Source organism: Taudactylus pleione, unplaced genomic scaffold (genome assembly GCF_031769625.1).
Source record: "Taudactylus pleione unplaced genomic scaffold, aTauple2 ptg000017l, whole genome shotgun sequence".
NCBI lineage: Eukaryota > Metazoa > Chordata > Amphibia > Anura > Myobatrachidae > Taudactylus > Taudactylus pleione.
Window position 1 is genome coordinate 4317871 of NW_028284419.1, and position 17022 is coordinate 4334892.

The window sequence follows — 17022 nt, forward strand, 5'->3', positions numbered from 1 at the left end:
CAAATGCGTGACTGGAATGAGGGAGGGTTGCCTCTTTAAATAAGTGGGTAAGATCCCATATTAAGTCCCCCCCAGCAGCAAGTAAGAGGGGCTCACTACTGGCAGGAATGTATGTACTCTGAAGCACCATGTTACCAGCAAATTCTGCTGACACAAGTGTAGAGGACTGAGGCAGGGAGAAGGAACCCCCAGAGTGAGGTTGGGAGACAGTTTGGCATCCAAGTTATTGATATCTATTGTGCAGCGCTGCTTCATCAAGTCCACATGTGTAAAGCTTGCAGGTGCGTGGATGACCTGGCCACTTATTGCTCACAAGGTGAGGGCAGACAGGAGTGTTTGGTAGCGTTGCGATGCCTACCCATGTACTCTCAGGCTTCCTATGCAGTAACGGGGTTACATGTAATCTTTAATAAATGGCCTAATGCCAGTTGCGCAAACAATAAGATTGTATTGAATTGTTTCTATACAATTGAATTTGTAAAAGGAAAGCTGGTTGGCTCAGTATGTGAAGGGAAACTTGCAAACCTTTTCTAATCACAAAGATTGAATTGAACAGGTCACAGTCATTGACTTGTTTTTCTATTCTGCGAGATTGGATCCAGTCTAATTGTTTAGAATGTGGCCTCACTGCAATAGGCTGGGTGAGAAAAAAACTGCTACATTGACTATATCAATTCATACTGTATGTTGCCAGCATAAGTGCACCAAGTAAACCTCATGCTTATTTCAGAAATCTATTTTTCTTGAAAAATGAACTTTTGTAGAGTAAAATAATTGTTTCTTGAAATTAATTCTCAAAGTGATGGATCTACACAAACTTGCTTGGTTTTAAATAAAAGTAATGAATTTCACATCTGGAAGGAAAGTTTTATCAAGATTATGTTTTGCTGATATCTGCACTTTTGGATCCAGATCTGATCTTTCTTTTTATGCAATTTGCAGAAAGCACGCCCTGAACTGCCACAGAATGAAGCCCGCGCTCTTCAATGTGCTTTGCGAAATCAAAGAAAAGACGGGTAAGGTCCTCTTACTGCATGCTGTTACATGGGGTCTGCTGGGTGTTACCAGGTGTTTAACCAAGGAGCAGGGACACTTATCGGACGGACACTAACCCAGAGTATAAGCCTTTGCTTAGATGCATAGTCAGTCTCCTTTAATAAAGCAATGATCAACATCCATGATCAAGAGGAAGGTCATAGCTGTGGATGTGGTAAAGGAGGACGCTGTTCTAATATAGAATACTTTCTAGTGTGAGTAAGTCTGCCACTGGCTGTGATGTTATTATGTTGCCTATTTTGGGGCTATACCGCATTCTGCATTCAATTTGGAGTGTAAATGAACAGTGTGATAGAATACGGACAATGAAAATCAATACATGCTTCTTATTTAACATAAAATTTCCAGTTCTAACTCTGCATTCATATTCAGGAGTTGGGTTGTCCTGGTCCATGTCCTCTTTATATCTCAATGGGATCCCCTTTTGCAGACTGCCCGCAAATTATGATTGTTGTATGTGACTGGCTCCTGCTCTGCATTGATTTCATTTTTGGAAAATGATTTACTAGATTGTGTTTGGCTCCTGATAGCTTGTCACCTAACACCATTTAAATGTCTACTGCTTAGGTATATTCAGGCTTGCAGATTTATTAATGTTTTTCTGTTTTGTTGTATTATGTATACAGATCTGATTTGAAGCTTAAATCTGCTGCTGCTGGGATCATGAATGTAGACTACTTTGTGTCTTTTTGTTTTGTTTTTATTTCAATACTAGTTTGTTTCAAACGTTTACCCTTATTAGTGACAACAAAAACGACCCCCCCGCCCCCTCCCCTTTCTGGTCAAGGCAGCTGCACACTGCCTATCTGTCACCTCGTTCCCAACTTGCGCTGTATTTCCCTGCTCCCATAGCGAGCTGCAGGCTGAAGGCCAGTGTTTAACATATTTGGAAAGGTTATTTATGACAGAACATGGAAGTTTAGAGGTTATAAGCTGGTTATGTGCTTAAGCTTTGTTTTTACCCTCAGCCTTGAAGTCCCACAGTGTCCCAAATTGCAATGCCTCTCTAATACTCCTGTTCCCAATTGTTTCTTTTTTTGTACACCCACCAGCTTTTTTTTTTTTCTTTTCTTCTAAATCTAGTAAAGCAAGTGAGTATTTAATTGTATATCATGTGCTAGGACCCCTAGGGGAGATATCAATTCCGCGTAATGGACCTGATAGGCCCTTCCAGAATGGTCAATCATGTCCATCTACATCTCAGGTTTTGCCTTGCTCTACATAAGTGTTGTTGCTGAAATGTGTGTAGCTGGGCATTGCGCCGTTGTCGGTCGGAACATCACCAGTAATTGAATTCCCAACTAATAATGCCATTTCTAGGTAGAAATAATTTTATATCATCAGGGGACTCGTAAAACAGATTCTGAAACCCCACTTGGAATACTGGCCCACAGGTTGCCCACTCTTGTGTTAAGTCTTCATTGTGAACCCTACTGTAATTTTATATGTGCACTTTTTCCATACCTTTCCCTGCTGTCTTGTAGAATTCTATAAATTGCTTAGAGCTTTGTCCCTGGCAGAATACAAACCCCTGTTATTTACTATCACGGTTGCTCTCTCTTTCTCTCCGTGACTCATTCTCCTCAACTATTGCATTGCTTACTGGTCTCGCTTCATTATCTGATCGTGCATTTTGTTCTCTCCATTATATACTTTTAGTTCCCTTCCATTTTCTCCTGCTCCCACATTACGCTTATGCCTAGCCTTCTCTTCCCTCCTATCCATTCTCTCCCCCTGCAATTGCTAATAGTAAGGCCATCAGTCCATTGGAGTCAGGCATGATTTAATGTGTGACAGGCAGCTCGCAGGAAACGTTACCTGTTTCTCTACATTCCAGGCTCTCGATTTGCCTCCAGCTTGTTTAACCCTTTTATGTCAGAACATAAACCACTAATGACAGTGTGTGTATAATATGCTGAAATGTGTTCTTTAATATAAATGTAAATCTGTGGCACAGAACATGGACATATATTACATTTGCTGAAGAGGGGTAAATCAGACATCTAGTACTTCTAATGCGTTACTGCAGCATTTGTCATATATCTTATGTGCGCTCTGCAGTGTATGTGAGGGCTCACATTGGTTGCTGGTCATTATATGTGGCCTGCTTGTGATTTGCTGTGTGTAACCAGTATATATTGTGCAGAATATGATGCTTTCGTGGTGCTTATTGAGGTACAAGGTTAATAATCACACATGCTTAGGCTATTTTGGTAGTGATGCTATCAAAGTTGATCATGGGAAGGTCAGAAGCTTGATATTAGGGCAGAGTCATCCGCTCTCCGCCTGTCCCTCTGGGTAGCAGGTTATGCATGGACATGTAGTCCCACAGCTTCCACTAAGCTTCAGCTTCTCTATCCCTATTCTAAAGCACATGTATAGCCAGTGAGCAACCAGTAATTCATTTCTTAAAGGAACACCCTCCAGCAGAGCTGTTAAAATTTGCACTTAACTCTATACTCAATACATCAGTTGTTTTCTGTAGGCCTCTTTACACCTATCAATCAGGTCCAGTCGTCCGAAAATAACTGCCTTTGCTACTTATTGGTCACCATGCGCACTAAGTGATCTCTAAAAGGAGAATTCAATTCAGTGCAATGCTGCCACAGTGTTCGGCTGCGCACTTCATGTTAGAATACAATAGCTCAACACACTAATGAGATAGGGGTCTATTTACTAAGCAGTGTTTGGAGACAGAGTGAAAAGTGATAAGAAAGTGATAAGGTGCCAGACAATCAGCTCCCAACTGTCATCTCACAGGCTGTGTTTGAAAAATGACAGTTAAATCTCTCTGCGCACTGCTATGGGGTGCTAGGGAGAATTGGCTATTTGCTCTCTGCAAAGTGTCTTCCATCTGCTCCAGAAACACTTTGCAGGCAATCTGCTTCATTGAATCCCACCCCCTCCAAAAAAGAGAGTAGCTCTGCTTTTCTTGACTTCGTAGTCCCCTTGACCGGATACTTGCCTTGGCCTGGCAGCCATGGGCACAGTTTCCCCCCACTATTCCTGGCATCAGCATACATGTCACCATCCCAGGTGCTATATTGCACATACTGTTACTGTCCTGTATCCATGGAACCTGTCCTGTGTTTGTTAAACTCCCTCCCCTCTCTTTCCAGTGCAATCCTTCTTATTTCACATATCAGGATTTGGAGAGATTTAAAAGCTGTTATTTTGCAGCTCCCAGACTCTCCTCCTCTCCCTAAGTTCATCCAGAGTTCGCTTGTGGTGGTTTAGGCTTTTCCCTGACTTTTTCACCTTCTGTCATCATAACTCAAGGGCAGACAGAGCTCCATCCAAAGAAGGAGAGGGAACCATTGCAGGGAAATATGTACTCTTTACCTCTGTACAGGAGTGATCACACTGAGTCCTGCTTTATTCTACTCATTGCTTCACAATCAAAATCACTTTAAGCTTTTTTCTATTAGCTGTGCATATTGCGATTTTATAGTTGCTTATAAACAGAATGCAATACCAATTTGTTAATACGTAAACCAAACTTGACAATTCTACCCCTAATAAGGGGGTAGCATACTCTCCACCTTTTGCAGCATGTATGGTGATGCAGCCGGGCAACTGTCCAGTAGCTGGGCAAGCCTGGTGGTCGTTTTCATTACATCCAATGAGGCAGCTTGTACAACACATTGCTGACCAGGACAACCTCCATGCACTAGCAAAGCCCAAGCTGGCCACAACGGATATGTCTTCAGGCGGATGTTCTGTGTCGTCAGATTTCTTTGTCCTGTTTTAAAAACCCGGTGGGAGAGGGTTATGGACTCCCAGACCTGTCATGTATTTTGCATTTTCCAGAAGTCCCTTCTGATTTTTCCAGAAAGTTATTTGCATCTTATTACAAATAATGCAACGTGGCTCTGCTGTATGCTACACAAAGCCATCCTAAACCTTTCCTGAACCTTCCTGTCAAATGTTTTATGACCAAGTCTCAATTTATAGAGCAGCGAAATTCCAAGACATAACAGAACACAGCATCCAAACTTTTCAAAGTTCCCTAACTCCCCCACATAGTTTAATCCTTAACTGTTTCTGTCCATCTTCTTTCCTTCCAAATCTGTATTTCAAGGCTTGGTCATAGAAAGGTTTTAGAAGAACTTTCTCATGAGGGCTTTGTTCCAAATGGAAAGTAATTGAGTAAGATGCTGTAAACCTAGTGCATACGCACTGCCTCTGTTCACATGAATGGCAGTATAAAACGTGCATGATTTTCCAATTTTTCAGTCATGCCTACGGTTCCTGTAGCTGTCCACGTGAGCAGCTATAGTTCTGTAATGGTTTGGAACAGCCACCTGAACAAACTCTAAATGCCTAATTTTTTTTTTTTTTACCAAGTACTGATTATATGTCACTGTGCTTGTTATTGTTTACAAATATGACCACTCTAATTGACAACTCTTGAATATTTAAGTACATTGTGTATTTGTATTTCTGTATTCACTTGGTAACCTATTGATGAGAATATTTTAAGAGCACTATGATGTGCATTTTTGTGCATGTGGTCATGAGAACTTTTAAGCAGATTCATTATACCTTCTTCATATGTAATCTGCATTTATTCTTGGCTTATTGACACAAGGTCTTGCCATTCTTGATGATAATTGAACAGTGTAGTTCTCTTGGATTGTATAAACCACAATTTGTCCATCAGCAGATTTGTAGCCCTTCCTTCTGACGCAGCTTTTTATTCTCACTGTCCATGTCATTAGGCAAAGTGAAGTCTCCACTCCGCCTCATATATGTTCTTTCATGACCTTATTGCAGTTTGTCTGACGTCCAAACTCTATGCAGTTTCACTGCTTGTTACACTGGTGAACATTTCGGTCAAAAAATAACGTCGTTGACTTGGATTTTTTGGAAAGTAATGTTAAAAAAAAAATACAAAAATTAAAGATCACCATTTACATTCTAAATCCAGTTCTTTATCTGGCCAGCATGTTCTACAATTGTGAGGCCTAAGCCCGTCATTTAGTTCCTAGGCTGTGGTTAGGACTCAGTGGGAGTCATTGCCTGCTCTTACACACGATGTAATTCTGCAGATCAAGAGCAGAGCCTGATGTATAGAATGTGCTTGGATAATGGGGCTTGTGAGAGAGGCAGCTCCCGACGCTGCATTGTTATGCTAATAGGCTCTCTGCAACACTCATTGTGAGGGCTGAGTGTTTTATTAACACCATAATATTGTTATTAATACATGCAGAGAGCAGCCATGGAGAAGCTCGGATCCCTCAGGCATCGGATCAGTATTCCAGCTGTGCTAGCCACTAAAGAAAGAAACACAAAGGAGACAGTATCTCCCATATCTTGCATTTAAAACTCCAACACACTAAATAGCTAGGCCCATAGTAATGCTTGAAGAACAAGGTGCTTGCACATGAGGGCTCTTTGCTTATATTAGCTGGAGAGTTGTGAATGACTGATATGGGTGTTTATAGAGGTGCGTTGTGAATGAGGGTTCTCTGTAAGTACAGCATGAAGTGAAATGTGATGTTTTGCGTGATTAAACTACAGTGTCTTTTGGGTGTTAAATGTTACACCACAAGGAGGATACGTGCTATGCTAGAAATTTATGTAAACTTTAATACGTGGGCTCTTTGTGGCAGATGTTATAGATATATTATTAGCATAACTAAGCTGCCTATATTGAAAGGAAACCATACTCTTGTTATGTGCACTTATCTCCTTACTATACAGGACTGTGTGTTTACCACACTGTGGTCCTCAATATACAATATAAAGGGGCACATTTCAAGACTCCTCCAGTTTGATGTAAAATGAAACCATTATTCTTCCTCTTGATCTGTTTTACTAAATAGATTCACCTGACCGTAATAGTTATGTAATCTTTTGCCCACTTCTAGTGTGATTATGGCGCCTTTATAGTTTGGTGAACCCAGACATATTATTGGCTTTAGAAGAAGAATGAGCATGCGAGTATAATGAACTTCACAGAGTAGCTAAGGTAGCCTGGCGCATGGCCCTACAGCTGAATGACCTTTCCTAGCCCGACCAGATCAGCTGCAGAAGAAGCAAGCTTGAGTGGCAGGGCTACCAAATGGGCTTAATACTATACAGCGGTAATCTGTTTATTTGTATGCAATTTTCCTGTTGGAATGTGTGTAGTTTTTCAATAGTCTGTTTTGTATCCTATTTAACAAAAAGGTTTGTGGATGGATTGTTCATATTAATTTGTTTAGTGTGCATTATAAAGTCGTTGTCTCAAGGATGAGTGCTATTTGTGCTTACTTTACCATGTCTGAATGTGTACTATGCATCAATGTCTTGCACAAAATCTATGTAATGGATTTGGATAGTGAATGACCAAATAATAATGTCGCAGCCTTAGGGTAGTGTGCATTTGTGTAGTAATGTCCATGTATAAAGGCCTATATGTGCCTGTGGTTTGTCAGTGTGTGTGCTTGGCACCTGTATCCTGTGTGTCAAGAAATGGACTGTTTGCATGTTCAGTAATAACTGAGTGTAAGATCTGCTCAACACACATATATAATATACAATGCTGTCTGTATAATGTTGGTCATTCAGAAAATGTATAAGGGTGTTCTTATTATATGTTTACTGTGATGTTTGTTGTAAATCTCTGTATGACTGCATAGCCAAATCTAAAAACAATAAATTAGCTATATGCCTATATAAATAATTTACAGCGGTTTATTTTAATGACAGCCCTTTGGGTCATAGCTTTTGCCAATGTTAAGATCTTAACCCGACAGTCTTATAGTGATACATCTGTCCACTTACAAACAACTTGTTTTACCCTTGTTAGGACTCCTGATTGTAGGATTATGTATGGTTTACATTTGAAAGACAAAAGCGGATGCTTTATTAAAATAATGTAGGTCAGGGAGATCACCAGTATGTACCCAGCTATATATGGTGGAGACATGCAAAGACGTGTCTAGTAGTGTCCAAGAGATGGTTCCAAGGGTTGGGTGCGCGATGCTAGCCGTCAGAATTCCGACGCTGGCATCCCGACATGGTTAGGATACTGATACCTGTCGGTAAGTATCCTAACCCTCCACCCTGCAGCTTTAACCTAATTCCCCCCCCCCCCCCCTCCCCAGTGCCTATACCTAACCTTCCCCCCTAGTGCCTAACTTTAACCCAAACCTTCCCCCTAACCCCACTACTTACCGCCGGGATGCTGGCTGGTGATGGGATTCTGGAGCTGGCATTCTGAGCGCCGGCATCCTGACAGTCGGGATTTAAACTACATCCCGGTTCCAAGAGCAATAAACATCTGAAATAAGCTACAACCCTCGTGCTTTTCCTTATACATTGCAGCTCTAAGTTGTGTTTTATCTATTCTATAATATTTACTGTTGGCTTTTTCTTTTAAGTTTGAGTGCCTTTATACAGCATCTTTATGTTTATCGTACGTTATGGGGAAGTGAGCAAAGCCACCATTTTAGCAGGCACATGATATGGCACACTAACACACCTCCCAGCGATCCGTCTGTTACCCACTGTCTCTGGACCTTTTTTGTTCCACATTGTCCTACATGTAGAATGGGCCTCATTTGGGCTTTCAGTAGAGGTTTTTTTTTACCTCTTCTTAAATTGATCCAATAAAGTTTTTTGTGAATTCTAGATAACTAATGCTGGCCATACACTGCTACACGATTTCAACACGATTTATCGCCCAAAATCGCGCTATTTAGGTAGGAATACGATCCGATGTGCGCTCCCGCAGCTCTTAAAATGTATCATTTGATCAGGTGTGCAGCCCATAGATAACTATCGTGATCGTATGCCGATCGTGCCATGTATTTGCGCATGCAATGCATCGTGCATCCGACCGGCATCATTTGTGAAAAAAAAAGACTGATGCACGCACGGTTGAGGGAGATCTTTAATAAAATTAATACAGATGCAGAGATGGTTCAGTGAGAACCATCCATGCATCTGTGAAACCCCCCCCCCCAAAGAGCAACCAGCCCCGGCTTTTAGTGACCCAGTGCTAGTTGTGCAACATACGGGGGACAAACAATGTAGGGGTCCCCCGTATGTAAACACAACCAGCACCAGGCTAGTCAGAACCAGCCCTGGTTGCCAAAATACGAGGGGGCAAATGACGTAGAGGTCCACCGTATTCTGCCCAACCAGCACTGGGCTCTGATCCGGTCCTGGTTCTGGAAATACAGGGGGGGAAATGCGTAGGGGTTAGCCTGTATTTTCCAGAACCAGCACCAGACTTTTTCTAGCGGGGGGCTGATGCCACAGCCCGGGGAGCCCTTTCACTGGGTTACCCAAGCTGAAGCATCGACCCTGACCGCTAGTCAACCCAAGCCGGGGATCCGTGGGCAGCTGGGGACCGCCCCCTATAGAGGTTCTGACTAGCCCTGTGCTGGTTGTGCTTACATACGGGGACCCCTATGTCGTTTGTCCCTCATATGTTGCACAACAAGCACTGGGTCACTTAGAGCCCACTCTTTGGCCGTTTTATTTATTTTTTCACAGATGCAAAGATGGTTCTCACTGGACCATCCCTACATCTGTGTTTATTTTGTTAAAGACAGATGCATGCATCACGGATCTCCCTCACCCATGCATCACTTTTTTCTTTTTTTTTCTTTTTTAACAAATGAGACAGGTCGGACGTACGATGCATCGTACGGGAGATCGTATGTACATCGTGTGTCAATTGTGTGAACGGGACTGCCAGGGAGCTACCGGCGAGTTTGTATCAAAATGTCCAAGAATTGCATATAATTTAAGCATCCGCACAAATGAATGCGAGAGTAACGAAATTGTATAGTAAATTCTGAAGCCGGTCAGAATTTTAGGTGACAAATCTATTTCCATCCCCTAAAATAATGGCCAGAATGCTTTGCTCCCTTCACTCATTTAGCGTTTGCTTTATTCCTACTCACTTCTTATTGTTAAACATTCCAGGAATTCAGGAGGCAGAAGAGGCTGTCATGGAATTATAAACCATCTGCTTCCAAGTTTCTGAAAGCATTTTTGGAAGAAACAGATGCAGCTTTTTTCCTTTCTGTGTGTAAACGGCTACACAAGGAAGCGTGTTACCGATGCTGTCTGCTCAGAGTGGGAACTTCTTATGCACCGTCACATCGGTATTTCCTAGAGTTATATTGAGACTGGCATGATGCACTGATATACATGTATTACAAACTTGGGGTGGGCAGCCTAATACAATCACTTTCAAAATACGGTGTTTTGCTGCCATTTCCGACTCTCTCAAATACTATTGAGAAGACAGGAGCACACATGAAAATGCGAAGAACATTGCTTTGCTCTATATGAACAGATGCAATATACAGGTTGAGTCTCCCATATCCGAAATGGTTGGGACCGGGGGTGTTTTGGATATCGGAATATTCTGTATTTTGGAATATTTGCATACCATAATGAAATACCTTGGGAATGGGACCCAAAGCTAAACACAGAATGCATTTGTTTCATATACACCTTCTACACAGAGCCTGAAAGTTATTTTATACAATATTTTTTATAATTTGTGACTTAAACAATGTTTATGTACATTGAACCATCAGAAAGCAAAGGTTTCACTATCTGTCATACTAAAAATATTCCTTATTTCGGCATATTCCGTATTTGGATATGGGAGTCTCAACCTCTATAGATAGCATTGCAGCTTTGTTAGGTTCTTCGCATAATTTGAGCTAAGACACCATACTAAATGAAACTGTACACATATTAAATGCAGCAATATGGCTTTGTTAGGCAAATGAAAACATCTGTGGTCTGACAGAGAAAGGTGCTAAAGCATAGGTGGACAGTCGTGGTGCCTAGACTTAAAATGAATGAAGTGTCCATTGCATACGTTCTTTCATGTTTGTTTAATCTATTTCTATTTTGGGCTGTATATGCGCTGCAACCGCTTTAGCGTCCTTTGTTGTAGACGCGTCTGTGATTATATACAAATACTAGTATAAGCCTTTCCCCTGGTGTTCGCGCGTGCGTCTGACTGTGGCATACACTTTCAGCGTCTATTGATGCTGTAATTCTCCTTGATGTGTTTTTAGCTTCCCCCATCGATTGCACAACCAACTTTTGCACCAGCACTATGGGGGCAATTCAATCCAACGCGATCCTGAAGGGGTTCCCGGAGCTATTCAATTCACTGCATTGTCAGCCAGACTAAAGGTTTTCTTTTTACACCCTCCTTACGGCGCGAGCAGAAATCTGACTAATGTGCTGGCTACGATGCTGTTTTTCAGCTTTGCGCGGCGCTAACAACATCGCAGACAGCACTTAAGTCAGATAATGTCTGTTGGCGCGTCTAAACCTCCCAGTTTAAGACATTGTAACCACTGACTAAAGCTGGCCACACACATGGCGATGTGCACATGATCAGCCGATGTGTACGATTTCCCTTGAAACTCTCCCCGGCAGCTCTGCACACGATCTTCACACGATTTGGTTTCCAATCTTCATACGATCTCTCCGGCAGTCAGACTTTCACAGTGCATCGCCTCCTAGATTGTCAGATCTGCCCTACTGCACGGCAGATCTGACGATGCGATGTGCGACCAGCGGGGACGTGTATCGCATTGTGATCGTGAGTGGGGACTCATGATTGACTCAGGATTTGGCCATATTTTACACAATCTGTCATTCCAATGTGTCAGAATCGGCCAAATCGGGTAAAATATTGCCATGTGTGTGGCCAGCATAAGTGCCAGGCGTGGGGGAAACAATTGAATAGCTCTGGGAACTCCTAGGTGAGCAATTAAGTGTCTGTGTACGCATGTAACAATCCCGTAACACGTCTATAAGATGGACCATCTCCGAGCTTCTGAATAGCCACCACCCAGCACATTTCCAATACATTTCTAATACGGGGTATCTCAATTTGCAGCTACGCTTCTGTGTGGTCCACACAGTAACTCATGCACCATAACAGTTTTCTAGGGCTTTTGCACATGCGCAATAGCAGAAGATCACTTAATGCCATGAATTTGGGTATTGCATGCAACTCGGGAATCAGGCACTTTGATCAGGAATAATACAACCTTTTTCTAATGCTGGGCAGTGGCAGTTTTAAAGGCGGGCAAGCAGGGCAACCGCCCAGGGTGCTATGGCTTGAGTGCGCGGCCGCAGTCAACCCGCCGGCAAAACTGACTGCGCCGGCCACACTTAACTGCTGGCGGTGACTGCCATCACCTTCCCCGCTGTTGCCCGCAGCCAGCTCTGACTCGGGAGTACCAGTCACCCATTAATCCTCCCAGAATGCCGTGCGTGACGACGTTGCGCATCGCATTGTAGGAGCGGGCGCGGAGGAAGATGGAGAACTGGTGGCTGCAGTTAGAAGAGGGCCCGTCTACCTTCAGAGGAACCCGCCGCCTGATAAGACCGGCTCCTGCTGCCCCCTACTGCAGACTGTGCACCCTCCCCCTGCAAACCCGCTGACTGCCCGTACACTTGCTGCAAGGACCTGCGGGCACATTTAAATGCCGTCCAGTTGTGATTTCAGTCCAGCCGTGAGGAGGGGGGCAGGACACGCCCCCTGGTCGCTGGGACCTGCGGGCGTGCGCAGATGATGGTGGTTCAGTGTGTACGAATAACCATCATCTGCAGATATATCTGTATAGTGTGTACCCACCTTAAGCCTGCATCACCCAGTAAATATTTACCAGATTAAAAAACCAACACTCGAGTTTAGCAGCAGGATTGTACTATATGTGACCAAGGTTAGATTATCTGCAAGACGAGAAAAGCATTTACATCTTCACATTTCTAAAGGAAAAACAAATACTCGGAGTTTGTACATTTAATGTGTGCTCAGGAGTTTATTGTCCTAAAATAGAACAAGAAAATATGTGGTTTACAAAAGAAAAATCAATCTTGAAAGCAAATGCTGTAAATGTAATTATTATTTTTTTGTCATGTACAGTAGTCTCTTTACGTATTGGCAATCTTGTGCAGCACTTTGCAATCTGAGAAATGTTTGTGAAGAATGAGAACCTTTTGATTCAGTGGTGGTGATTCATTTGTTTACGTGCTCTCCCCCCTTCCACACAATTTCCCGTCACTTTGGACAGGAGATCGGAAAAGAGAGAAAACATTTGAATATCCCTCAGTCTTTGGCAAGGGTTGTATGAGTTTGCATATAAGTTTTAACTGATATTCCGTTGTATGGAGTAAATGTATACTAGTCATAATCCATAAAATTACTATATATGTGCTCTAGCATTACATAACACTTTTATATTCACAATTCTGATCTTCAGGAACCATTTTATTTCTTAATTCAAAATCACTGCACTCTGCAACAGCCTTTGGGAACTGGGGTCTCAATGTTCGGCTGCACATATCCCTGAGAATTACTGTAGGCCAACATTGCACATTTGAAGTCACACCATTTAGAGTTAATTGTGCTGTGTTACTGGCCGTGGGTTGCTGAAACTGCTACTCCATCCTAATTGCGAACATCACTTTCAGTTGAATTGCTTCCTACATATCATGTCTTGCAGACTAGTAATAGTTTTGTTTCCATATTAATATGAGCACCATGCCACTTGACACTTTTTATTTATTCTTTAAATGTGGGTAAAACCAATCCGTAGAGTGCCCACTACGCATGTAAGTATATAAATATGCTTATCAAACCTCCTCTTATAATGACTGGTTTTGTAGGCTTATACTTGTCTTTGTATTGGAATGTTCATCCGGCTGCACCTGTCTGTACTGTGGTAAGGAACTTTCCTGACACTGGATCCATTGTCAATGTTTTGGAGTGACATGCTCTGTTATGCTCAACCCCTTTTTCTAAGTACAGTTTTTATCTATCAACTTATACAACGCTGAGAACATAAGCACTGAGTATCCAACATCAAAATGAATATGGCATCCTCAATTCCTTATGTATGTATATATATATATATATATATATATATATCTATGTGTGTGTATATATATATATATATATATATATATATATATAATGTATATATTATGGATTGACTATTTGAGCTACATTATGTGGCTTGAAGTTCATGAATGAGAGGGAATAAGGAATAAATATGTGTAGTAATGAATTACATGAGGAAGAACAGCAGTGAGTCAAATCATTAACCAGCCACCGGCCTCTGAGCTTAGGCTGCTATTGGAAAATAGTGGGTAAAACGGCGTGAGGTCCCCCTTGTTTTTTCCAATGGCCAGCACCTGGGGTTCCCCTGTCAAAACTGCAGCCATCCCCAATCTAGCCAATCCATTGCTGGAATCCCTATGGAAGTGGGGACCCCCCCCAAAAAAATAGGTTTCAGTCTCCCCATGGACAACCAGTAGCCCAGAGCTCTTCTCCGCACTCCTTTTACATGTAGGCTACAAGTCCCTCCAAGGCTGCCTGGGCATGATGGCACTTGTCGAACCACAAGTGCCAGCATGCCTGACATTAAGGGTCCGCTGGCACCGGTAATCCACCTGTAAAAATAATTATTAAACAAGAGACGCACACTGTGAATATAAAGGGGGGGGGGAATCCAGGCAGTAAGTACAAACATCAATGAACTAGAACAGTGGTTCTCAACCTCAACCCTCAACCCTCAAGTTTTCCCAACAGTTCGTGGGGTCTATTTACTAAGCAGTGTTAGGAGACGGAGCGAAAAGTGATAAGGTGCCAGCCAATTAGCTCCCAACTGCCTTTTTTTTTTGTTTTGTTTTCAAACACAGCCTGTGAGATGGCAGTTAGGAGCTGATTGGCTGGCACCTTATCACTTTTCACTCTTCACTTTTCACTTCTCCTAACACTGCTTAGTAAATAGACCCCTGAATCTTAAATGGTCATGACAGTTAAGGACTTGTTCACACTTGCTCTTTTTCTCCTAACACTGCTTAGTAAATAGACCCCCATGTTTTGATTATTTCTGTCTCTGAAAACAGGTGGAATAATTAATGACCCAGGAAAATAGACTACAGGCCCCCCATACATCAGCAATTGATTGTGGCAATTCAGCAATTTGCAATCGATTGTGTATAAAAATCTTTCCCTTTTTCAATCGACTGCAGATTTGCCGCAATAAATTGCTGATGTATGGGGGGGGGGCCTTACCTCCCCTGTGCGTGATAAAAGAAATCCACAAAATATGACTGATTGATTGGTGGTACTGGAGTTGAGAACCCCTGTCACAATTTATTAAATCTTCCAAAATCATAACCTTTTAAATTTATATATGAATTAGGGATGTGCAGGCTCGGATAGGTTCGAGTTTGCACGTTGAGTTCGGTTTTTTCCCTCCAAAAAAACGGAACTCAGAAAGAGGCTAAACGTCATCTTACATTGACGAACATCATCATTCCTGGACAAAAGTCCACCCCCCCCCCCCCCTCCAAATCAGGATGACAGATCAAACAATCTTTTTAGATCTAGCACCATCGTATATGTCAGGGAACTTTTTTACCTTTTACCCCTAAAATATATTTAGATACTCCGACGTTACCCCCTTGATTTGAAAGGAAGGAAATCCATATAGTAGTGCCCCCATATAATGCCCCTGTAGTAGTGCCGCTTGTACAAAAATACCAGTAACCTTAATCCCCGCTCCTGCATCCGCCGCCGTCCTGTACGCCCGACTGCTCCTCGGAACTATGGGAGAGACGTCATGACGTCTCTCCCACAGTGCGCATTGAGAGAGGCAGAAGCTGAAGTTCAGAAGAGAACTCCAGCCACCGGCTAACACGGCGCTGCAGGGAAGAAGCCGGGCGCTCGCTGGTAATATCTCAGCGGGCGTCCGGCTTAGCCGGGCATGCATATGAATCATTCTATATTATAGACTGATTCATATGTGTGCCCTGCTGTCCGTCCATTACCCCCCAGGAATTTCATTATTACCCCATGTGGGGTAATTTACCCCTGTTCCCTGACCACTGGTATATGTAATAAGTCAGACTATAGTTGAACTACATCTCCCATAATGACCTGCAATCAGAGCTTAGTGTATCGTTAAATTCTTGTTTGGCATACTCAACAGAGTTTCTCGATCCCTCTGTTGTTGGGTATGGTTTTATGTTTGCACAGTACCAATATCCTACTTTTTTTTTTTTTTTTTTTGTCTAGAACCCCTAGAATCTATGAGGTAACCTGTGGTGTACAAACCAAGTTGAGAAACTGTGTATAGATTAAATCTCTATGTTTTCAGAATGTTCCAAGTGTTCTGTGTCACTCAGAACCTAACTACAATCTTTTCTTCATGAATACGGATATTTAAAACTTTGTATCATGCACTTAATCACTTTATATGATAGAAAGTTAACTTTCCCTTTATGTATATTGCATTATAGGCTTTGGTAAATATATATTCTAGGTTTCCTTCTACGCAGTACTTTTAATTTACATTATGACCAAACAGCATGATCATCCCAGTTTTAGCGTTTTTTTATTATTTTTCTCAACTTTCTCTTTAATGTGTTACATTTACATCCCATTCATTTCCTCTGTCATAGGTCTTTGGGTCCTGATGCATGTTGGGATATTTGCTAAACCTCTGTCTGAATTTTCATTACCCACTTAACAAACTCGAGGCCTGTCTAACCAAGGACGCCTCATACATTATGCTAATGATCAAGAGACATGTTAATGATATTTTAGGAGCCTAATTAGTGGAATATATAACTATATGCAATTTGGTAATGGGCTGTGAAGCAGTTGAGAGGGCGGCAGGAATCTGTGAGGAAAATAATGTGGGGGATGGGGGCAGGGAATGTATTCTGGGTGTGTTCCAGGTCATGTTCAGTTTTAATACTTCTGTCGAAAATAGACAGTAGGGGAAGCTAACAAGGTGAATGGAATGTTATTTTTGTGGAGGGTTTGTCTTACAACTAAATTCAGGTAACATTTAGTACTTGGCGAAGAACAAATTAGCTCCAGGATAATCTACTATTCTATGCATAGGAGCTCATTTAGGAAGCACGCCCCCCCTGCACTCTGGCTTTGCACTGAAAGTGCGGCTC

At 42.2% G+C, this 17022-nt stretch overlaps 1 protein-coding gene across 8 annotated transcripts in view; it reads left to right on the plus strand.

Annotated features, from left to right (window-relative positions):
- The window catches only part of LOC148540759 (pre-B-cell leukemia transcription factor 1), a 166305-nt gene that overhangs the window by 26958 nt on the left and 122325 nt on the right, over window positions 1-17022 (plus strand). For 7 of the 8 annotated variants that reach the window (XM_088482003.1, XM_088482001.1, XM_088481999.1 and 4 more), the window contains exon 2: window positions 943-1016. The exons of the other annotated variant lie outside the window; for it this stretch is intronic. In XM_088482003.1, the coding sequence (XP_088338129.1) occupies window positions 943-1016 (74 nt within the window). The remainder of the gene's footprint in view (window positions 1-942; window positions 1017-17022) is intronic. 8 annotated transcript variants of the gene reach the window in all.